Genomic DNA, 25,955 nt, shown 5'->3' with positions numbered 1-25,955 from the left:
GAAAAGCATAAGGTTAGTCATACACACACACAACCTCTGAGAGAGAGAGAGAGAGAGAGAGAGAGAGAGAGAGAGAGAGAGAGAGAGATTTGCTATTCATATAAAAGGAACGCATCAAACAAACCACTCATTAAGCTTTATCTTGCTAACTGAAACAATGCTCACACAGCTGTAAAATTCTGTAGCTGAAGAAAATGTGATTTACCTTCTGAATAGTGGGATTGTTACATTCATGGGGGTTATCCCAGGGGAAGATCCATCCCTATTACTTATTTATTCGTTTTGGATACTACAGAAATAAAGTCTAAGTAGGCCAACAGATGCTTTTGTTCAGTGTACAGCAGCATCTGTGTCTACCCTGAGAGGAAAAATAGATGATGATATGGCCCATTTACTAATGATAAACACTGTTATACTAGGCTAAGTTAAGGTTCTAACAAGCAAGTTGGGCAGTGGTGTGGAGATTCATTCCAAATGGCTTTTTTGGAACCATGTGAATATCATTTCATCATTTTGTCATTCTATTACCTAACATTGTTATTTCTCTACATCATCTTCTTTCAGCTTGATCTATTATGATCTAGTCTTCTTATTACTTCCTTACTCCAGATTCTTATCACCACTTCTCTCTTTGTTTTTTTAAGAGACAGGGTCTTGCTATGTAGTCCAGGCTGGCCTTAAACTGAAGATTCTCCTGCCTCAGGTCTCCCAAGTGCTGGGATTATAGGCATGCACCACCACTTCCAGCTCTTACCACTTCTTTCTTTTAGTAAGGCTTTCTTCAGATTTGAAAAAAAAATTCCCTTTATTTGTTATTGCCCCTTAATTGTATTTGTCCTTATAAGAGGCTTGAACTAGAAACAGCTGAGCCCCACCAGGATTAGAGGATTAAATGTATTCAATGGTTACCTAATTATCCAGACTATAGGACTAGCCAGAAAAAACAAGAGGTAGAAGCTAGGTTCCAGTACTAGCCTCACATTCTTTGAATCATTACACACTAATACAATATAAACCATGCTGATGAGACAGAACATAGCAGAACATAGCATGTATCGAAACTGTCATTCCAAGAAGGCTTTACTTATACATATTACTTATGCATGTTCTCCTGGGCCCTCTGTAAATTTGGGATGTTCTTTTAATTTTCTTATTTGAATATTCCTTACTTTCAAGGGAGTTTTTCTTGTTTATATCTTTGAATATATCTTTCTCCTATTATTGTGGGACCCCCTAATTACCTTTAGTATTACATTACCTGCCATCACATCTATTCGCTAACAGTTGTTTTATACCCTTACTCTCTGCATTCATTGTGATTATTATTCAAGCTTTCCTCCATGCCAATATTTCACTTTTCCCAATTACATCATTTTTTTACTGAATAGACTAATCTTTTATGATTTCTGCAATGATTTCTTTCCAAATCTTCCTCTACATATCATATTATCTTTTTTTTTTTTAAATTTTTGGTGGTACTGGGTTTTTAACTAGGGGCTCATGCTTGCTAGGCAGGTGCTCTATCACTTGATCCACTCCTCCAGCCCTTTTTTGTGTTGGGTATTTTTGAGATTGGGTTTCTTTTTTTTTTTTTTTTTTCTTTTATTATTCATATGTGCATACAAGGCTTGGTTCATTTCTCCCCCCTGCCCCCACCCCCTCCCTTACCACCCACTCCGCCCCCTCCCTCTCCCCCACACCCCCTCAATACCCAGCAGAAACTATTTTGCCTAATTTTGTTGTAGAGAGAGTATAAGCAATAATAGGAAGGAACGAGGGTTTTTGCTGGTTGAGATAAGGATAGCTATACAGGGCATTGACTCACATTGATTTCCTGTGCATGGGTGTTACCTTCTAGGTTAATTCTTTTTGATCTACCCTTTTCTCTAGTTCCTGGTCCCCTTTTCCTATTGGCCTCAGTTGCTTTTAATGTATCTGCTTTAGTTTCTCTGCGTTGAGGGCAACAAATGCCAGCTAATTTTTTAGGTGTCTTACCTATCCTCACCCCTTCCTTGTGTGCTTTCGCTTTTATCATGTGCTCAAAGTGAGATTGGGTTTCTTGAAGTCAAGTAACCCAATCTCAAGAAACCAGGGGTGACTTCGAACCTTGATCTCCTGATTTCTGTGTCCTGGGTCTCTGAGCCTGGCTTCATGTTTTTGTTTGTGGTATTGGAGCCTGAACTCCAGAACTCAGGGTTTCAACCACACCCCCAATCCTTTTGCTTTTAGTTTGATTTTCTAGGTAGGTTCTCCAGCTTTTGATCAGGATGGCCATAAGCTACAATCCTCCTACCTTTGCCTCCTGAGTTGCTGGAATTACAGCTGTGTGCCATCCCACCTGGCCCTCATTTTATCTTTAAAAGATCCCTAATTTTATTGAATTTATGTTAAGTTGTTTAACAGTGTGCAACCACAGAAATTCCTTTCTTATCCTTTCGTCAAAAATCTTTTAAAATTTTTTATTTATGTTTTTTGGTGGTACTAGGGTTTGAACTCAGGGCCTCATGCTTGCTAGGCAGGCATTCAACTACTTGAGACACTCTCCCAGCCCTACTTAAAAAACAAAACCTTTTGTTTTGCAAATGGCATTTCTCTCTGCAATATTGATATAAACCAAGCTCATGGCTAGGTGACTCTCCACACATTCCAAATGCTCTAATAATTTGGCTGACAACTAACTAATTTTGTTTAATACAGTTGAGATCTATTTCCTTTGCTATTTTTCCACCTAAAATGTTTTGCAGGTATTTCTTTACTCTTCCTAAAAGATGTGGACTATTTCAGAGTAGGGGTGTACTATAGTTTAACCATTTTTCTATTGATGGGTATCCCAATTTTTAAAAATACTGTAACTGGGTTTAATCTTCAGAAGCAAAACAAATGAACCACCCTCCCAAAAAACCTCCCCAAAATATTGTTATTAAAAGTAATTTAGACCTAGGCATCTCTTAAATTACATAAAGAACACACGCAAAAAAACCCCCTAAAAACAGAAATAAAAATAAGAATTAATTAAGCCAGGTGCCAGTGGCTCACACCTGTAATCCTAGCTACTCAGGAGGCAGAGATCAAGAGGATTGCAGTTCAAAGCCAGCTCTGGGAAACAGTTTGTGAGACCCTATATTGAAAAACCCCTTCACAAAAATGGGCTAGTGGAGTGGCTGAAGGTACAGACCCTGAGCTCAAACCTCATTACTGAAAAAAAAAAAAAAAAAAGAATTATTAAACAGGTAAAAAAGCTTAGAGTTGGGAATGGTGGTCCATGCCTGTAATGCCAAGTGCTTGGGAGGCTAAGGCAAAAGATCTTGAGTAGAGGCTACACAGCAAGACCCTGTCTTAAAAAAGAAAAAGAAAAGGAAAAAGAAGAGAAAGGTGCCTTATCATTCAAATTTGCAAGTATTACTGGACAATGGTTCTTAGAAATATCACTAGTTTGTCCTTTCTGTTTCTCTTCAAGTGTCTAACATACTGCCCAATTTTCAGCTGACACTTATAATTAGCTATTAAATTTTTACATATTACATTTAGAATATGAAATAATTACTTGATATACCTTGACATTTTAATCCTCACAATTAAAATTGAAAAACATCACTTACAAGTACATATCACACCCTTAAAGGAAATAACAGAAACAATTAGTAATCTCCCTACAGTCTTTTCATAGAGATTTCAAAATAAATCTAAGGTTATACATAGGATGTGGGTTTTTCTCTGGGAGTAGTATTACAGAAGGTTTGTGGTATTAGAAGGGTCATGACACAATGCAGGTTGCTTAGTCTCAAATGCAAGTGTAAAGCTTGTATTTTAAAAGTATTTTATATTACACTCAGAGGTAAAAAATTAACAAATTTTTGGTACACAAAGATATAGCCAAGCTCTTTTTTGCAAACCAAGCTATAGGCTATTTAAGCTATTTAAAAAGCAAACTCTTTACTGTTTTACAGGTTAAAATAATACTTTTTTTCAAGGCTGTGTTATGAAACTAGGTTCAACGGTCACAGAGGCCACCATATTTACTTGCAGCATCAGCATAATTTCTAAGCTCTAATTTGTTATTTTCAGTTCATATATTAAAGCAAAATATCTTAAGCAAATTGTAACTACATCTGAAATTGCTATATTAGAAGAAAACCCAAGGATTTAAGTAAATCCATGACAGTTGACAGGTAATCAGCCTGATTAATCAACATAACCATACTGAAACATCAACAGCAACCACTAAGCTTTAGTAAGTTATTACTGATTTGTACTCAGCACCAAGAAAAATTAATCAGAACAGTAAATGTGGTAAGTGGTAGCCTCTTCATGACTTCAAGGTGACTCATTTGAAACATCTAAAAACAAATCATACTCATACCATCTACATAAGTTTTCAAAACAGTTTCCTGTAACTTAAAGTCATTGAAACAAAGGTATGAACATTATTTTTAGTAACTAGAAAAATTTTAAGCACATATAAACATCTTGAATAAAACAGTGTCTTATGAAAAGTACAGGAGGGAGAAATCAGATTTTTATCTAGCAGTTTTCAATGCTAACTGACTTGAGAAACACATGTGCACACAGAGTATTTTTAATAATGCTTCTTACATGACCAGTGAAACACATACACGGAAAGATCAGCATTTACACAAGGTCCAAAAGCTGGCAAATGTTCCTTATAAGTTGTCGCTTAATTGGAAATTTATCAAAAATTTTTTTACCAGTATTTAAAATTCTATATAATTCTGTGAGTTCCTGAAAACCATGAAATATTATAGTTGACAGTATAGAAGGGTTTTAGATTTATAGAAAAATTGAGAAGATAGTTTCCATATATCCCAGCATTCCATTTTATTACAATCTTCATTAGAATGCTGTTTGTTAAAATTAACTAACCAATACTGATACATTTTTACTAATTAAAATTTATAGTTTATTCAGATTTCCTTTTTGTTGGTTGTTTTTAAACTTGTCTTTCTCTCTGTTCCAGAATTCTATCCAAGACACTATATTACATGTAGTGTTATGTTCCTTAGGTTCTTTTTAGCTGTGTCAGTTCTCAGGCTTTGCTTACTTTTTATGACCTCGACAGCTTTCAGATGTACTATTCAGGTATTTTGCAGGATTTAAAATACCTGGTAAGACTCAGGTTATGGGTTGTTGGTTCCATTTATAGGAGAATGGCATTAGAAATCAAAATATGGATGCTAGGTGTACATAAACTAATTTTGTAACACCAAGATGACCACTATACTAAGGTATTTAAAATTCCAGGCTTCCTGCATTGATTCTTAATTGAGACCTACTGAGAGTTGGCCTTGGGGCAACTGCATGATGCACTTCATCTCAGATATAGCAATACTCTAAAGATCAGGTGTTTAATCCCTTTATATTTAACTGCATATTGAAGTTGGATACCAAATCCATCTCTGAGTACTTTAGGGAAAAGGTTTTTTTGGACAGATTTCACAATCTCTAATGATATAGCAAGCTGAGTAAAATAGTCTATATGTCTAACTTCCTTTGTTGAGAATCAGTGTTAAGACTAGACACAATTATAAAATAGCTATTTCTGAACTTTAAAAATGTTTAGGAACTATTTTAAAGTTCAGCTATTTCTGAACTTTAAAAATGAAAAGGTCCTTAAAGAAAAATATATTTTTTTTAACATTTGAGAATCATTGTTAAGACTAGACACAATTATAAAATAGCTATTTTCTCTCTCTTTTTTTTTGTGGTACTGAGGTTTAAACGCAGGGTCTCATGCTTGCTAGGCAGGCGTTCTTACCACTTAACCATTCTGCCAGCTTAAAATAGTATTTTCTGAACTTTAAAAATGCTTAAAAGTGAAAAGGTCCTTAAAAATGTATTTTAATATGTAAATAAATTGCTCAAAATGGAAACCATAAACAACTATACTTTAGGCGAGAAAAAGAAGTTTGTTAGCTACAATTTGGCATAAAAATTATCACCCACTGTGAAACTATCAAATTAGCTCAGGAAACTGGAAAGTACAAACTGACTATAAAGTTTTATGGTAAATTCCATCATTTAGTAATCTCAGTATAGTAAATATTTCACATTTTAAAAATGTAATATTTTAAAAGTTAATAGAAAGGGTTTATCACTTCCTGTCCATCTCTGTCAAAACTGCTCACTGATCTGGGCACACTGATTTAAACCTAGCTCCTGCATTCCATGTCAGAACAGAAATGTGCGTGGGTGTTTTCTAAGCCAAGAGTGGTTGGGGTATTGCCCATCTGAGGCATCCCTAGAGGTTATCTGTTGGGCAAACTAACAAAAGTGGGTAAATGTTACTGGGTACCAGGAAGAAACCAAAAGTTGGATTTGAGTAGACCTACACTGTTTTAAATGAATAACTTTCCATTATTTGTAAAAAAGCAGTACAAAAGATGTTCTTAGCACAGAGAAGCTTTTAATATGGTTATGACAAACCATTATGATTATTTTTATAATAACCCAAATACAAACTCAATTCCAGGTTAAATATCAGGAGGTGTGGGTTCAATTTTTACTTATTTTCCTCTACTATCTGAGCAAAAAGGAACATTTCTGCTTTGTTTACCACCTGGAAAGTAGAGATGGTTCTATTTAGTACTAACTACTGGGTGTGGTGGCTCAAGGCTGTAATCCTCACTACTTGGGAGAATCGAGGTCCTAGGCCAGCCTGGGCAAAAGACATTCGTAAGACCCCATCTTGAATAATAGCTGGGCACAGTGGCATGCATCTGTCATGCCTGCTGTGGGGAAGAACAAACAGGAGGATCGCAGACCAGGCCTACCAAGGCATAAATCAAGATTCTAATAGAAAAATAACCAATAAAAAAAAGGGCTGGCTAGTGGCTCAAGTGGCAGTGTGCCTGTCTAGCAAGCACGAGGTCCTGAGCTCAACCTCTAGTACCATCAAAAAACAAGAAAGACAGAAAATTTCACTAATGGAAAGAGGAAAGTTGATTTTTAACTACAATTTCCAACAATCTAAAGACTATACAGTCTTATAAGTACTTTTCTGAACAAGATTCAATTAAATCTTTGTTTCTTTTTTGTAGTACTGGGGTTTGAACTCAGGACTTCTGCACTTGTTAGGAAGGTGCTCTACCACTTCAACCTTGCTTTTAGCCCTTTTTTTGTTTTAGTTATTTTTCAGATAAGGTCTCAACATTCTTCCTTGAGCCAGCATCAGATCAAGATTTTGATACCTGTGGACTCTGGCTTGTTGGTTGAGATGGGGTCTTGTTAATTTTTTGTGCAGGCTGGCCTCAAACTGCAGTCCTCCTAATCTCCACCTCCTGAGTAGCTGGAATTATAGAATGACCCACCACACCCAGTTCCCAATTAAATCTTTTTAATAGGTTAAATGTAATCTAAGTGATCACTCTTTTGCTCAAAACTCTCCAGTGACTTTCTATATTACTCAGACAAATTGGGCCAAAGTTCTGAGGCTCTATGTAACAGGCCTATTTACCTCTTAAACTTAGTCGTCTCCCCTTGTCTAACTCCACCCAGAGACTGCCCAGACATGTTCCTTACTCTATGTCCTCACTCTTAACAGGGAATTCTTCACCCAAAATCTGCATGCCTCACTGCTTCAAATCTTGGTTTAATGAATATTTCCTGACTTCTTTGTTAAAGCAGCAATAGTCTCTCACTTTCAACACCACCATCCTCCCTTTTCTATATTTTTTCAGTTTATTTATCACTTTCTAAATTATACACTATATGATTCATTTATTTTGTTCATCTAGTCTTTCTGCCATTAAACTAAATGAGGAAAAAGATCTTTGCATTTTGTTCACTAATTCAGATAAAGTGTTTCAAATAGTGACTGACACATAGTAGGCACACCATACATTTTGGCTCAACTGAAGCTAATACCCCATTTAAATGTATAACTTAATCTGTTTTTAAAATCTGGGCTTTTAAGTGAGAACATTTAAAGTCACATTGATATTTCAGGAAATAAATTATAAAATACTCATTCTTTCAGTAAATAAACATGTTTTGACTATCTCTAGTAATGCTGATATTAGAAATATGAAGCCAAAAAATGGTTCTCACGCTCAATGAGCTTCAGTTGCACACAGCAGACAGAAGAGCTGAAACAAATTAAAACAATTACAGTGGTGTGAGACAGTTTGATAAGAGAGGTTTATAAGAGGATGTCAGAAGAACAAACATACAAAATCAGATGGGCTGGCACTGATCTCAGCAGGTTAGACAAAATGATCACTGAAATGACAAGAAGACAAAGCAAGGGGAGAAAGGGACTGAGTGAAATGAGCTAAAAGATTTCAAAGACCCTTAATTGGGATGCAGTGGCTCAAGTATAGCATGTATATGCTGAGCAAAGATGGAAATAAAGTCAGAAAGGCAGACAAGAATCAGACCAAGAAAAGGCTCCTGAGGAGAGTCTGAAGTTTATTCTCATCTGGGAAGGAAGAGAAAGATTTCAAGTGATTAACAGTGAACTGGTAGTAAATTTCAGCAGTGCCAGCTATCACTCTTTTTATTATTGGTATCCTGGTAGGATTAAAGTTGTCAGTAATAGGCATATTTTTAAACATGATAAACACACAACAAATGAAAAGATAGGGTTTCACAGTGCAGAAATTAGAGTGCCGTAGTATATAAATTGTGTGTATGTATGTATATATGTAAAACAGGGTTCTTACTATGTTCCTCAGTCTGGTCTCAAACTAACCGACTCAAGGGATCATTCTGCCTCAGCCTTCCATGTAGTTGACACTACAGGTCTCCCTCGATAAACCAAAAATAATTCTTAATTTTAAAGACAAATATAATTTCTGGAAAGGGATCAATTCATTATCTAGGGTTGGTAAAGGCTTTCTTTAAGGAAGTTTAAAGACTTCCATCACTTTCCACTTTGGTTTTATTTTTTTAGAAGGTCTTAATGTTGAAAGTGACTTTTTTTCTTGCATTATTAAGAATTGAACCCATGGCTTTGCTCATGATAGGCAAATGCTCTACTTCTTGGCCCACACTCCCAGTTCTTTTGGTTATATTTTTGTTTCTGAGGTATGGTCTTGATAACTTTTGCCTAGGCTGGCCTCGAACTTACAATTCTCCTATCCCTGCCTCCCAAGTAGCTGAGATTACATGCATTTACCACCACACCCTGCTGAAAGTGACTTTATTTTATATAAGAGCATTTATGGTTGTTTTTCTAGTGAATAGGTAAGAAAAAAGAACACTTTACACGGCTTTCTCATTTAATTCCAAGAACTCTAAGGTAGATAACTTCAGGATTTTAGTTCTGAATCAGTCTGAAAATATTAAGTAACTTGTCAAAGACAACACAACTAACAAGTGGTTTGACTCCAAAATCTACATTTTAGCCAACAGAATCTTTAGCAATTTGAAAAAGACAAAAAGTTGTGACCACCAAGTCATTTGAGAGTCTTAAACTCTTGTTCTTACTAGTATTTTCTGAAGCTCTCTATTCTGATATCATATTTGTTTCCAGGTCACTTAAAGAAATTTGGTTAGCCTGAGGCATTTAATCAGAGAATTAGCTTGTAAAGTATATGTGAAGATACCAAGAAAAAAAAAAAACCCTCTTTCTGAAGATAGTAGTTGACACCTTTTCACAAGAAATTAAAGCCATTAACAGCAAAAGTGAATGTACGTGAATTTTCATTTAAAAACATTTCAAATGGAGTCAAGCTCAGTTATTCCTTCTGTGCAATCATAAATACATTTGGGCTGAGGCTGAATTCATTTTCTCTTTCCTCACCAGCAGAGACCTAATGATAAATGAATGTACACAAATTAATGCATGTGTGATAATTTCTGAATTTAAAAAACTTAAATACTCAAATTACAACACTTAAAATCATTTAGTAGGCTTGGTGCTGGTGCCTCATGCCTATAATTCTACCTACTTGGGATGCTGAGATTGGGAGGATCACAGTTCCAGGCTGGTCTAGAAAAATAGTTCATGAGATTCTACCTCAACCAACAGCTGGGCACAGTGGTGCACACCTGTCATCCCAAAATATGTGGGAGGCTAAGGGTATGGGAGACTAAGATTGGGAGGATTGCTGTTACAGGTCAGCAAAGGAAAAAAAAAAAAGAAAGAAAAGTGAACAAGACTTCAACAACAACAAAAGCTGGGCACAGTGGTGATGGTGCATTATCTGTCATTCCAGCTACAAGTGAAGCATACATAAGAAGATCATGGCCCAGCTTGCTAGAGCAAAAACACGAGACCTTATCTCAAAAAGAACAACCATAGCAAAATGGGCTGGAGGCATGGCTCAAGTGGTATAATGCTTGCCTTAGCAGGCACCAGGCCCTGAGTTCAAACCCCACTAGTGCCAAAAAAAAAAAAAAAGATAGAAATTTGGGGTTGGGCTTGGTGCATGCCAGTAATCTTGATACTCAGGAGGCAAAGACATGAAGACCACCTGGGCAACTCAGTGAGAAAAGGAATGGAGCTGTATAGCTCAGTGGCAGAGTCTATGAGCAAGGCCCTGGGTTTAATTCCCAGCACTGTAAAAGGAGACAGAAATTTGGTCAAATGAGTTTTATCCGAGAAAGTTAACAGAGGCTTGAATGAAGTGAGATGACTAATAATATAAAATACTGAAATGATATATATTGTATGCTAATTTCCTATATTTGATGGCACCTTAAGAGTTCAACACCTTAATTTTATAGGTGCATAATCTGTTCCCAAATTAGTATTACAGCAGAACAGTGACCAAAATCACCAGTAAGTGTTACTCTGTTTGAGAAGAAAGAAATGTAGGTAGTAGTAACTTTTAAAAACAGTTCCAGGAAAATGTTTAAAATCAGAAAGCTGTTACACTTAAAAATACTTAAGTTCATTATCAGACACTAAGATAAAATAGCTCTTTCAAAGATGAGGGGGCAGTATTATAAAGAGTACTAAGTAGATCAAAGATACAGTTATGTCAGAATAGTAACATGGGGGTAGAACATGAATTTTATTCAGACCTGAAAGTTTCAGGTTGACTGAAGAATCTTTGAAAACAAATTTAATAAACGTTAGTCTTGTAAGTATATGTGCTATGTTCTTGTATTTATAGAACATTACAGTATTTATAAAAATGGTATTACTTAATCTAACATATTTCCTTTATCTAAATGCTTACCAAAGTATAATTTTCATTATATTTTTAAAAAGCAAGGCTTAATTATATGAGTACCAGAATACATAGCAATATAATTTATTCAGTGAAAAATTTGAGAGAATTTGGTTTATGAGAAAAAGACTTATTCATAAGAGACTAACATTAATTGAGTTACTCTCAAGAGATTTGAAATATAAAAATCTTTGACTAAGATGAGTTCTCCCCCTAGTGGAACTTGAAAATGATCTAGCATATTTCCACAACTAATAATAATCTAATTTCTAATACTTTTATCACTGAAAAATGAGTTTTAAGTTTTAACAAAGTATCTATTCATGGATCTTTTTTTCTTCTTTTTTTGAGACAGTGTCTTGCTATATATCCCAGGCTGGCCTTGAACTTGTGATCCTCCTGCCTCTACCTCCTGAGTGCCTAGCCTATTTATGGATCTTAATTTGCATTAAATAAATGTTGACCCATTTAAGAGATGTTTACTGAAAATACCCTTACTAAATGAATTAGTAGCAAGTTAGCCAAAGAGCATGCAGTCCTAAGTCCTGAAAGAGAAATGAAATACCTCAGCAGAAAGTACAGAAAAATACAGCAAATTAGCAACACATAACAGCATCCAGAAGGGTTTTGTGGGGAAAGAATGTGAAAGTTGCAGAAACAGAATAATTTGAAGTACTAAGCAGAGTGTCTGTGCATAGGGTATGGAGAGGTAATTGTAAGAAATGAAGTTAGAAATATAAGTTTGGGTAACAATGAGAAGATAAGGAGTTTTGATGTCACTTGATAAGTAGGCAGTCAGCAGAAACTTTTATGTTTTAGAAAGACAACTCTGGTAACTGTAGAAGAGCTGAGGAAGGAAGCTGGATGGGAGGTTATTAAATAGTTCAGATAAGAGGTAAGCAGATGAACTAAGAGAATGGCAGGGGGAATAGAAATGCCATGAAATATTTAAGTTTTGTTTTGTTTTTTTTTCCTTTTTATGGTGATGGGGCCAAACCCAGAGCCCTGCCCATGCTAGGCAAATACTCTACACTGAGCTATGTCCTAAGTCTGAAAAGATTTTTAAATGAGGTGAATTATCTCTAATTTAGTTTTCGACTTACTCAAGACTTTCCTCTTTTGAAGGATTGAAGAGTTCAATAAGATACTTCAAACTGTATGAACTATGAAGAATTATCTGAAGAAGGCTAATCCATGTAAGTAGGGAAAATGCTGGAAGGAAAGTAAACTAGCATAAGCACTTCGTAAAATCTACAGAAGCTGAAAACTGGTATATATACTAGAAGGTAAGAAAAGTGGCAGCTAGGTTGAATAATTTCCTAAGAGATGATCCACTATTCAAGACTTAACACACAAAGAAGGGAAATATTTTGAATGGAATAGGAACATGTCTGATTTTAATCATGCTGAATTTAAAGTGCCGACACAAAGTCCAGGTGGAATTATTTAGTGTTCATTAAAACTATTGGCCTACTCATCAAATACATAATAAAGACAAAAACAACAAGAGATGAGTCACAGAGTAAAAGAAGGTATTTCTAAATATTTTCAGACCAGAGTCAGGTGCAAGTGGCTCACACCTCTAATCCTAGCTACCGAAGAGGCTGAAGTTGGGAGGATCGCAATCCAAGCAAAGAATTCGTGAGACCCCCATCTCAAATAACAGCTGGGTATGGTGATGCATGCCTGTTATCCCAAGACTGAGATCTGGAAGATTATGGTTCCAGGTCAGGCCAGGCAAAAAAGTTCGCACAATCTCATGTCAACAGAAAAATCTGGGCATAGTGACACATGCCTGTCATTCTACCAAATGCAGGAGGACCATGAACAGGCTGGCCTGGGCAAGAAAGCAAGACCTACTCAAAAATTACCAGAGTGAAAATGGCAGAGCACATGCCTTCAAGCACAAAACTCTGAGTTCAAACCCCAGTACTGACAACACCCCCAAAACTGGGGACTAAACTTGAATATATAAAGAATTACATATCCATAAGAAAAATACAATCAAATAGAAAAATATAAACAAAAGTTTCTAACAGACACTTTACAAAAACAGGAAATCCAAATACCCACCCCCCTTATTGGTGGAAATTAAAACGTGACAACATTAAGTGTTGGGGAGGATATGGAAGAATAAGAACTTTCATATGCTGCTGTTGGGAGTCGAAACTGTTACCAGCAGTTTGGAAAGTAAAGCTGAGGATTTACAAACCCTGCAGTTGAGCAACGCTACCCCTGGTATACAAGGTAGAGAAACATGTGCACCTATGGTCAATATAGTGTACAAGATTGCTCATAATTACAGTATTATTCACATAATCCCGACCTGGAAATTCCAAAAATGTCCAGTAGTAGTAGAAAAAATAAATACAGTGTGATGCATTTAAAAAATGAAATTCATACAAAAAACGAAGACTCAACAAAAATGTTGCACATTAAGAGACACAAAAGAACATATTCAATGACTTCATACAAAATTGAAAAACTGGGAAAACTGCGTGCATCAGAAATGCACCCATGAGGCAGAATTAGGAGCTAGGGTGTAGCCTGGTGGTATAGTGCTTCCTGAGCACGAGCAAGGCTCAGCACTGGAGGAAAAAAAGACAAACCACGAGAAACTGTAATGGAGAGATTATAAATATTAGGATAAGGAGCAGGGTGTGACTGGGCAAAGTTCTTGAAAATAAACCATATTCTTTATCTTGACCTTGGTAGTAGTCATATGTGGAATGTTTAAATCATAATACGGCTTTGTTTTACAAACGTCTCTGTTAATAATTTTTAAAAATGGTTTTAGGAGCTAGGTGCGAGTGGCTCATGCCTGTAAATCCTAGCTACTTGGGAGGGTGAGATAGGGAGGATCACGGTTTGAGGCCAGCCTGAGAAAAAAGTGCTTGAGACCCCATCTTAATCCACAGATCAGCATAGTGATGCATGCCTGTTATCCCAGCTACAGAAGAGACTGAGATTAGGAGGATCATGGTTCCAGATCAGTCATGGCTAAAAAAGTTTGTGACACCCTATCTCAACAGAAAAAAGCTAAGTGCGGTGGCGCATGCCTGTCATCCCAGCATCAGCGGGAAGCATAAAATAGAAAAATGATGGTCCAGCCTGGCCAAAAACCAAAGCTGAATCTCCAAAATAGTCAGAGCAAAAAGGGCTGAGATCTGAAATCTGCCTCAAGTGGTAAAGTGCCTGCCTCGCAAGCTCAAAGCTCTAAGTTCAAATGCTAGTAATAGGAAAAAAAGAGTTTAAAAAATTACTGGTTAGGGTAATTAATGACACTAATAACTGCATAGAGTATGGTGTAGATGCTGACTCTGGTGCATCCCCCTGTGCGTAAGCTACTCATGGATTTGTTTAATCTTCTGTAATGCCTCTTGCAGATTTACATAATTATTACCAACGTATTGTCATTCTAGCACCCAACACTTTCTGATCAAATGCATGTATTTTACCTTGCTGTGCTAGAAAAATTCAGTAACAAATCTGACTTTTTCAAGAAGTCCAGTCCTTGAATTATATAAATCTGATTCATTTTCACCTAGATTTATAATTATAACTTACAATTTGATAAGTAATCATTTATGCTCATTTTATGTTTCATTTGTGCAAAATGTCTGGATACTAATATATTAATGTTAACATATTAATTTCCCTCTACAACTGAATTTGAATATTGTATGTAATTGTATAAGCCTATGATCTCCAGTTTTGAAATCCTAAACACTTTGAAACCCAAAAGTTTTTCCTTAACTGTCATACAGATTCATTTGGAGGCAAAATCTGATTTGAACTGACATATGGCCACTTATAGTTCTGTGTGTTGTAGATACTTATATTTCACTGTTTGATTACAGATGCTGCTTCAGACCCTGCTGGAAAATACTAATTTTGTTTCTAAACAAAATATGCAGTAGCATATCAGATTCATTTTAACATGTGTTTCAACAAAGAGTGATTCAAATCTTGCATTTTTGTGATATATATATATATATATACACATATATATAAAAGTGCTGACTGAAGCTAGAATGCATATGATAGCATGTTTTAAATAACTGACTATAAATATATTATGCAATTGGTTCATTACTGAGGCTTTTCTAAATATATAGCCACTTCATGGGATATTATATTATTATTTTGCTAATAAGCAAAAGAACAAAAAGAATACCTTTCTATGAACTTAGAAAATCATACATACTTTTCTAAGTATGATTTTCACTGAGATCAAAAGATGAGGCTATCTAGGCCAGGGGCATAGCTCAAGTTGTACAGCACCTTCCTAGCAAGTACAAAGCCTTGAGTTGAAACTCCAGCACAGGAGAAGGGAAAAAGGAGAAAGGAGAAATGAAAAAGGAGAAAGTAGGGGGAGGAGAAAGAAGGGGGATAGGAAAGAAGGGGGATAAGGAAAGAAGGGGGAGAGGAAAGAGGAGGAGAGAAAGAATATAGAAGTTTCAAAATTTGCTGAATTTTAAATTGAAATATAAAAACAAAAGGAAATTTCAGGTGGGAAGAAAATTCTAGATATTGTAATGTGTTGAGATTTGGAGTGAAATATAATTAAAAATTATGAGCTAGGAGCAATGGCACATGCATGTATTCCCAGCCACTGGGGAGGCTTATGCATGAGGATCATTTGAGCCCAGGAGTTCCAGGTCACCCTGGGCAACACAGCAAGATCCTGTCTCAAAAAAAAAAAAAAAAAAAAAACCGAAAAGACAAACAAACAAAAAAACCAAACAAGCAACAGGCAGACAGGCAAACAGATCCAACTACGAAAGACGTAAGATTTAAAACATACTACTTTCCCAAATAGGAAAATTACTACCTTACCATTTGTACACTAAGAAGTAGGACAAAACACATTTGCTTTGAGACTGAGACTTGCTGTGTAGCTCAGATTGTCCTCAAATTTGTGATCCTCTCGCCTCAGCCTCCTGAGTGCTGGGATTATAGTACTCAGACCATGCCTGGCCTACACACACTTTTAAAACTCTAAAATTTCTTTTGAAAACAGCTTTGGCAACACAGAAATATGATAAATTGTTGCTCAAAAATGTACTTGAAACACAACTGACAAAAACAAAACCCAGATATTTTTGCAAAAATTTTGAACTTTAGGCAAATGAAAAACTTTTGTGCATCAAATGATGATATCAACAAAAAGAAAAGAATGGGAGAAAATATCTGCAAAGCATACATAAGGGATTGATATTGAGAATATATAAATGACTCCTACAATTTGACACCACCAACCACATTGATTCAACATTGGACAGAAGACTTGAATAAAAATTTCTCCAAAAATATAAATGAATGCTAAATAAGCACATAAAAAAGATTTTTAACATTAGGAATCATTAGGAAAATGCAAATCAAAATCAAATGTGATATCACTTCAAATACATTAGGATGGCAGATCATTTTTCAAAGCCCTAGAAAATTAGCCAATGTTGGTGAGGATGTAGAGAAAACAGAACCCTTGTGCACTGCTGGTAGGAATGTAAAATGGTGCAGGTGCTGTCGAAAATAGCATGGCAATTCCACAAAAATTAAGTATAATTACATGATCCAGCACTGTACTTCTAGGTGCTGTATAGACTCAAATAAGTGCAGGGATTCCAACAGATATTTATAGACCCAAGCTCACGGTATCATCATACACAACAACATATACACTGCTCAAAGATGGAAGCAGTGTGTGAACAGGTAAGAAAAATGTAGAATATACAGGCAACAGAGTATGGGTGCCCAGGGCTGGTGGGAGGAGGGATTGGGAAGTTAGTGTTTAATGGACACAGAGGTTCATTACAGAAGATGTAAAATTCTGGAATGGATGGTGGTGATGGCTGCCCAAAATGTGAATGTGCTTAATGCCATAGAACTGTCTACTTTAAAACAGTAAAATTTATGTTATGTATATTTTATGGCAATAAAGAATGCACTTGGAAATGAGTAAGCACTGAAAACAGAATCACCATCATGAGGATGAAGATATAAACAACTGTTCAGGTGCACAGGCAAGGGGAGCAATCACATTATATTTGGATAGTTCTTATTATTCTCACTTGGTACCTGGATTTCAAGCTCTGCAATGTGCTGCTGTAACTCAGCCACAGCAGCTATGCTATCTGCTTCCCGGAGTCTTACAGCCATCACCTCTTCTTTGTTCTAGAGTGCCAAACAAACAAAATAATAAACCAGTTGTCTTTGGATTGAGAGTTTTCAGATTTTAGAAACAAAACACAGTATATCAATTAGTATTTTCCAGCAGGGTCTGAAGCAGCATCTATAATCAAACAGTGAAATATAAGTATCTACAACACACAGAACTATAAGTGGCCATATGTCAGTTCAAATCAGATTTTGCCTCCAAATGAATCTGTATGACAGTTAAGGAAAAACTTTTGGGTTTCAAAGTGTTTAGGATTTCAAAACTGGAGATCATAGGCTTATACAATTACATACAATATTCAAATTCAGTTGTAGAGGGAAATTAATATGTTAACATTAATATATTAATATCCAGACATTCTGCACAAATGAAACATAAAATGAGCATAAATGATTACTTATCAAATTGTAAGTTATAATTATAAATCTAGGTGAAAATGAATCAGATTTATATAATTCAAGGACTGGACTTCTTGAAAAAGTCAGATTTGTTACTGAATTTTTCTAGCACAGCAAGGTAAAATACATGCATTTGATCAGAAAGTGTTGGGTGCTAGAATGACAATACGTTGGTAATAATTATGTAAATCTGCAAGAGGCATTACAAAAGATTAAACAAATCCATGAGTAGCTTACGCACAGGGGGATGCACCAGAGTTAGCATCTACACCATACTTTATACAGTTATTAGTGAGCAATTAAAAATTAATACAATTTGTATCACTTCTTAAAACCCTCTAATAGTAAATCTGTACCCACCACTTGGATAAATTCAGAGAAAACAATTATTTTCATCAGCGAATATTTACTTCCAAAGAACATTTTACTTTGCTAACAGATGCCAATTTGAGGAGAAATATTAAACCCAATAATGTTATCAAAATGTTTAAAGAAAACTTACATCAATAATGGAAAATGATGAAATTTAGCTCTATTAAAGATAAATCAGCACAGAAATTTAGTATCGTAAAAATTCAGATAAGAAATCAGATTAATATAACCTCATTTTATGTTTTATTTTTTAATTAGTCTAGTCATATTCTTCAAAAGTAACTATTTTTATGTTAGTACAAATTTTAGTATTGCCTACAGATTTCTGTCAGTGTAAATTATAATAGCCATGCATATTAATTAGGATGTAATTTCATCTCTGGATTTCAGTGACACTGATAAACCACTCAAGCTTCACTCTTGGTTTTTAATGACACCAGAACAAGATGATGGAATTACAGCTTTCTATGTGCCATTGAAAGTCTTCTTATGGAATAATAAGGCTGGAATGTATAAAGGGCATTATTCCTACTATCCACTAGGTGGATGACTGGTTTATCTTAAAATCTCATAATCTATCTTTAGTAATCCACTCTAATGCTCAATCTACACTCATGTCTTTATTTCTCACAGACATATACCTCCTTCTCTATCTGACTTCTCAAACCCTCTCTCTGTTGTTACTGCTAGAATTTAAATTTCTGGAAAAATGTATTTAACTTCAAATACTTTTGTTACTTTTGAATCAAATACATACACACAGACATACATGAAAGATAAATTGATTAAAAAATAATGGAAAATACACCAGTTCTTCTTAACTCACTGGTACACAAACATTTCATTTGTTTGTGTACTCTATCTAGAAAACATAGCTCAATACTGACTGCCCCTAACAAGGTACCCATCAAAGAAAGGAAAGGGAAGCCCCAACCTTTCCAAACTATCTTTTTGGCCTGGTCATTAAAAGTTTCAGTTTTAAAGGGATACTAGCCAAAAAACGTAACAAAGGAACACTAGTAAATGTTCATATAGGACATCAAGTTAACCAAGAATTTGTTTGAAAATGGGGTTTCTTTTCTGAAATTCACCATAGAAGCAAGACTGAAGTAAGGTGATCAAAAAACAAACATTAAAAAAAGCTCAGGAAGTGGGAAAGGAGAGTAACATTTTTTAAAAGAAAATTTTATCATGATTAAGAAAACTATAAAAGGCATTATTATACTGACAAAACCCATAAACTAGTGATTTAACATGTTTACCTTGCATTCAATCTCTGCTTGTTTACGCTTTGCTTCACTTAATTGAGTAAGCAATCCTTTGTTCTGTGCAGAAAGATAGTACACCTTCTCCTGTAGACTGATCACCTCTTGTTCTGCTCTTCGAAGATGGTTACTGTTGATCTGGTTCTAATAATCATAAATATATAAATATGTATACTACAGGTAAGAGGACTAATAATTTAAATTTTTGCCTACTCATTTTAGTTCTCAACATTATAGAAATATATTAGCTATAGGTCAATTTTACCTATAGACACTGAAAAAATAAGATACAAAACTGCCTTAAAAGTCTAATCCTCCAAAGGAACACATGTGGTCCATATTAGAAATTCTCATTACAACTCAATATACCATTTATACAAAAATATCTGTAAACTTTTAAGGATCTCTATAAAGAACTTAAAGACAGTCATTTCTGAAACAGGCAGTGGAATGATGAACTTAACTCTTTTCAGTTCTCAAAAGAAAGTAGGAACTGATTAAAAAGCACTAACACCACTTACTGGATTATACACTCCTTCATGTCATAAAATGCATCATGAGTATGTCTACATTTCCCCAATGCCTAGCATGACTTCTTTTCATGGAGCATGGACTTGTTTTGAACTCTGACTTTGCTATTTGGTAATCAAGCAAATAGTATTTCTAAGTCTCTCTTTCCTCACTTGACAAATGTATATAAAAATACTTTCTATTTCTCATTGGGTTGTTTTCAGAATTAAGTGAGACAATACATGTAACAGAGCCTAATACATAGTAAGGACTCAATAAATGTGAGCTATCATATTACAAATATGATAGAGCTTGAATTGACTGCAATTTTTCCCAATAAGGCTTATACTAGCTTGAACTCACTTAACCCCAAATAATTCTATCAGTGGTCTAAAAGAAATAGTAGGGACTTTTGTAACTCAAGACCAGTAAAATCTAGTTCCACATTTAGTAATTCTTCAGTCTTGGAAAAGTTATTTAATCCTACCAAATTTTAGCACATTGGTGAAAACGCAGATAGTATCACTTGCCTTCTGAGGCTGTGTTGAGAAGATTGTAAGAAAATTCTATGAAAGGAGTTTTACACAGTGAAATTTTATAGAAAATAAGTACTTTGTTGTTACTCATATTATTACCTACTCTGCCTCATTCTATGAAAATGGTCCTGCCTCCAGCATTTTTAAACAGACTGTAGCTTAGTTTATTATGCATAAATTTGCAGCATATCATGTTTTTACACCAGAGATTCAACACGATTCAGACATGATAAAGCTTAGAACTGACAAGAACATGCAATAGAATAAGGTAACTTAAATTGAGACAGCATATGCAAGTAGATCAAGTCCCCAGTTTAAAGGCCCCTTAAACTGGGACTTAAAAACATGTACTGATTTGGTCAGTACACGGTCAGAGCAGAATTTAGAAAAATGCCATTCAACTGCAGCTAAAATGTCAAGTTTCACTGTAGTTCAAATAAAAAGCAAATGCACACAATGTGTTAAAATGACAGAGCCAACTTTACATCATGCATATCCTAATGCTATTAATTATATTTGGGATAAGGAGACTAGGCTATTGGTGTTAGGGTTAATAAAATGAACTTTTCTTTCTAAATTCTATAAACTAAAAGGGGCTGCTAAGGAAAAAGTGGCACATTTCAAAATCTGCCTCCAGTTTTAATTTTAAAAAATCTGATAAAAGAAAAAGGAAACAAAAATCTGGATAATTTTATAGATTTAAGTTCCAAAAGTTCCTACTACTTCCAAGTTTATCTTTTATTTATCTTCCTGACTTTCAGAATACCTTCTTTCTAAAATCATCCCGCATGTTATACTATTCTTTCCCACTTTTACTAAATTAATTCTTTTTTTTATTGTTTATTCATTTACTCATATGTGTAATACATTGTTTGGGCATCCCTCTCTCCCTGCCCCTTAGCCCCTTCCCCCTCCCAAAATTCTACCTATAAAATTAAGTGAATTTGCCTGGCTCTGGTGGCTCACACTTATAATTCTAGCTTCTTGGGAAGCTGAGGTCTGGAGGATCATGGTTCAAGGCCAGTCTGGGCAAACAGTTTGAGAGACCCCATCTCCAAAATAAACACAACAAAATGGACTGGAACTGTAGCTCAAGCAGTAGAGCACCTGCTTTGCAAGCACAAAGACCTGAGTTAAAAAAAAATAAAATAAGTGAACTTCTTAGTACTGTATTACAAATGTTCTGCTTTTATATTGTCTTATCTACTACCATTTGAACAAATTACTATACTTCAGAGGGCCATCAAAATAACTGCAAAGAATTCCCACAGATAAAAATCTCCTTCACATCCCTAAATACAATACCATGAGATTCAAGATTACAGAACGCTCACACATAAAACCCAAGGCTTGACAATGACTGAGTCTAATACTTGAGAATTTTTTGCAATTATAAAAAGAGATATGAGTCTATAGTTCAGGAAGCACAACTATTCCTAAGCAGGATAAAGGCAAATAAATCCTTAGCAAGATACATTATACAAAAATGAAATCAATCCAATAAAAACCAGGAAAGGAGGAAAAAATGGGGGTGGGGGAGAAAAATGTAAAATACAAAACCAACAACTACGTTATATTTGCGACTTTTGATTTCTGGTTGAAGATGCAAAGAGTTCGAATATTGCTCTCACCCTTTTGAAGCTGAGAGAAAAAAAAAGCCTACTAAACTTTAACTTCAACCCAGAAGCCCCTTAGTAGAGATGGGATGGACTTTAAGACCTTTCTTATTTAGAGAAGATACAGCCACAGGCATAAAGAAAATTGCTAGAATGAATATCAAACAGGTAGAGGCCATGTGTTGGCTGATAGCCTAGAGTTCCCATGAGGCAGCAGATCTACATACAGAAATTCACATATTCTTGCACACATTTTTACCATGTACCCCAATAAGTACACACACACAAACAACTGGATAAAGAGCCCCAAGAGGCTGGGCATGGTGGCTCAAGTCTGTAATCCTAGCTACTTGGGAGGCAGAGACTGGGAGGATCATGGTTCAAGGCCAGCTTGGGTAAAAAAAGTTTGCATTTGATACAATACTCTTTAAATGACTTTAAGCCACTACCATTATACCACACTATTTATTTTTATTTTTCTCATTTTTTCACTGAGAAAACTGTATAATCATTGCCAGTCCAAATGCTGGCATTTGTGAACCACTGACTTAAAACAAAATCTATCCGAAATCACATTTACTAGTCTGTACAATTTAAAATACCAATTTCTTAAAAACCCTTCTCCTAAATCACCTAGTTAGAACTGTCACATCCTATTTTCTATAGCAATTTCCATCTAACTTTGTACTTACCAGGTTCTGAATCACATTAAATAATCTGTGCATGCTCGATTTCTCAAGTGAAAGTCCTGTAATGGCTGGGAAAGTGCCTTTTTCATCTCGAGTTCTCAAAACCGTGTTTGTTTAGTTTGATTTATTTGCCTGTTGTTAGATAAATCCTTAACACTAGCATAAAACTTATGCTTACATTTTTATTAGTTATATGACTAAAACTTCCCATTGTAAAAACCTAGGGTTTCACTCCTAATAATCTTACAGTATTTTTCTTTAGTGTTATTTTTAATTACACTAAAATACATAATAAAGTAACTGTGAACAATGTAAAATTCACTTGGTCATGTTTAAGATGGGATGACTGGTGTGTACACGGGAGTGCAGAGTGAGACATGAGTTAACTCTGCCCCCTACTGACGGAGTAATGTTTTAAAAACCAAGGAACACTGCAGAGTAGAGTTGACTCACATTAGTGGGTTCCACATCTGTGGATTCAACCAACCAAGGAACAACAAAAAATTTTTTTATTTTTAAAAACTGGCATCTGAGCCAGGTGTGTTGGTGCATGGCTAGAATACCAGTAACTTGGGGGACAAAGACAGGAAGATCCTTAGATAGAGGCCAGCTTGAGCAAAACGTAGCCAGGCCCTGTCTCAAAAACAAACACACACACATACACATACACAAACCAAAAACAAAAATAAAAAGGGTGAGGTGCATAGTTCAAGCCCTTCCCTAACATATGTGCAAGACCCCAGGTTTAATTCCCTATTATCACCACTACCACCACCACCAAAAAAAATTGTATTTCTACTGAACATACACAGACTTTTTTCTAGTCATTGTTCCCTAAACAATAAAGTAAAACAACTATTTACACAGCATTTGCACTATACTAGGCATTATACCTAAGGATGATTTAAACTATACAAGAGAATTCACAGAAATTATATGTAATATTCTCCAGTTGAGGATTGAGGATGTTGGTAACTGTAAGGATCCCGCAACCAATCTCCACAGATACTGGGCAACCATATACAGAATATGGTCCATGCAAATGTATCATGTATAAAACAAATGTGCTTCTACAAAGCAAAAGGGTTTTGTGAAAAGGTCTTTGCAGATCTTGGGCCAAATACATTAAGATAGAATGTATTACAGAAAAGAAGAATTTGAAGAAAAGGGCAATTTAGAATTGACTACTCAGATCATCACGTTACAGATCAGAAAGCATCATTTACATTATATTCTTCATTTATGATTCTCCACTACAGGTGATTTTGCCCCTCAGGGGACATATGGACACAAGGGAAGATAGTTTTGGTTATCGCAGCCTGGAGGGAGGGAGATACTATTGGCATTTGATGGACAGAGGCCAGGAAGCATGGTGCTAAACATCCTGCAGTGTGCAGGTTAGCTCCAAAAGCATGAATGTTCTCTCACAAGCTGTGCAGCAAAGCAACCTTAGGAGTTTTACCTAAGAACATCAAACAGAGTCTCATTTGCTTAAAGTTTGCTGAATGGGTCAAAGCAGGTATTAAATCTCTGAACTAGAACAATTTTTAGCCCTCTTAATTTGGGTTACAAAACTGTAATCTGTACAGTTTCATCACCTTTTACCTTTACTCTAGGGATGACACAACCTGTGCATAAAGTTTTTATTTCCTAGTGATACGTTCAAACCTGTGGGGCTTTCTCATCATACCTGTGTTTCCACTTCCATCATCCTTTGTTTCATTTCTTTTATTTCTGCTTGTGTTTCAGCCTCTTTAAGTCGAATGGTCATCAGTTCATCTTGCAACTCATTCACAGCATTTTTCTTAGGTGGCTCTTTCCATCTCCCAGAAGTGCGAGCTAAGTGGCGCTAAAGGATAAAAATTACAATGCAACAAAAGCTCTCAGTATCAGAATAAGAGATAACTTTACAGAGCATTATTTCAGGGCTGGTGCTATAATAAGCATTTTCCACACATTATTTTATTTGCTACTCAGAAAAATCTAAACTGTTAGAATACCCTGGGCTACAAAGCAAGACCTTGTCTCAAAAAAAAAAAATGTTAGCCACTATTATCTTCATTTTACAAGTAAGAAAATGGACACTGATTAGTTAAATTTGGAGAGTCATAGAGTCAGTAAGTGGTAGACCTGGGATATAAACTCACATATAGTTTAAATTTTTCTCTATAGCCACTGAGGAACAATTTTTGTAAAGGATACAGTTTTTACTCCATTTTTTTGAGACAGGGTCTTGCTATGTATATCGGCCCAGAAAGGTCTCAAACTCAAAATCCTCCTACCTCAGCCACTGGAGTGTTGAGATTACAGGTGTGAGTCAAGATGCCTGGCTACTTTTTTCTTTTTGTGGGACTGGGATTGGAACTCAGGGTTTTACTCTTGCAAAGCAGGCGGTTCTACCACTTGAGTCACATCTCCAGTCCATTTTGCTGTGGTTATTTTGGAGATGGGATCTCGTGAACTATTTGCCCCAGCTGGCCTTGAACCAAGATCCTCCCAATCTTAGCCTCCCAAGTATCTAGGATTATAAATGTGAGCCACTGGTGCCTGGCTTCTAGTTTGTTTGTTTGTTTTTTTAAATGAGATTTATTTTCAATGAAGACCCTTAAAGAGCAAAAATTGGGCCATTCAATAAGGAAGCAATATTTGAAGGGCAGTGTTTCTGAAAATATCTGTGCTAAAGGACCAGTTTTGTTTGCTTTTTTAATTCACGGTTTACTGGAGCCTGATACTTTTCAAAATGCATTAAAAAAAAAAGCCATAGCAATATCAAGGACTGATTCCAGTCTTTCCTAGATGCTTCCCCATTCAAACCAAGATCACTATTTTGAAACTATATGTATTTTTTTAGTTCCCTCTCTTTTGTCTCATAGATCGTAACATTTAGTCCCCTTGTCAACAACTTCCCTCATATGTGGATAAATTTGTGGGAATATAAATACTGAAATGTCATTTATTTAGTGAGGAAATCATTTTCAAAGGAACTTAAAATTTATAGATAAATTTATATGGGTATCACCCTTCTGATGTTTTACACCAACCAATATAAGAAAACCTTTGTATTACATAAGAGGAATATTCTTTCTTTTTTGTTTTTGTTTTTTGTTTAGGACAGGGTCTTGCAATATAATCTAGGCTCACCTCAAATTCGCTATGCAGCCCATCCTTCTCCAACTGCCAAGTGCTGGAAATACAGGTGTGCACCACCACACCTGGTATAAGATAAGTATTTCCTTATGGTTCTTCAGAAAAC

General features: G+C 35.5%; 1 protein-coding gene across 7 annotated transcripts in view; it reads right to left on the bottom strand.

The window, feature by feature from the left end:
• Evi5 (ecotropic viral integration site 5) overlaps positions 1-25,955 on the bottom strand; it is a 195,695-nt gene that overhangs the window by 44,486 nt on the left and 125,254 nt on the right. For 6 of the 7 annotated variants that reach the window (XM_074076468.1, XM_074076471.1, XM_074076466.1 and 3 more), the window contains 3 exons: positions 24,393-24,551; positions 19,349-19,495; positions 17,217-17,312 (listed from right to left, as the gene is read on the bottom strand). In XM_074076468.1, the coding sequence (XP_073932569.1) occupies positions 17,217-17,312; positions 19,349-19,495; positions 24,393-24,551 (402 nt within the window). The remainder of the gene's footprint in view (positions 1-17,216; positions 17,313-19,348; positions 19,496-24,392; positions 24,552-25,955) is intronic. The other variant, XM_074076472.1, reaches the window with a different exon arrangement.

The sequence above is a fragment of the Castor canadensis genome, chromosome 6, assembly GCF_047511655.1.
Source record: "Castor canadensis chromosome 6, mCasCan1.hap1v2, whole genome shotgun sequence".
Classification (NCBI taxonomy): domain Eukaryota; kingdom Metazoa; phylum Chordata; class Mammalia; order Rodentia; family Castoridae; genus Castor; species Castor canadensis.
Note: the sequence above shows the minus strand (reverse complement) of the source record. Positions and strands in the feature narration are given on the sequence as shown.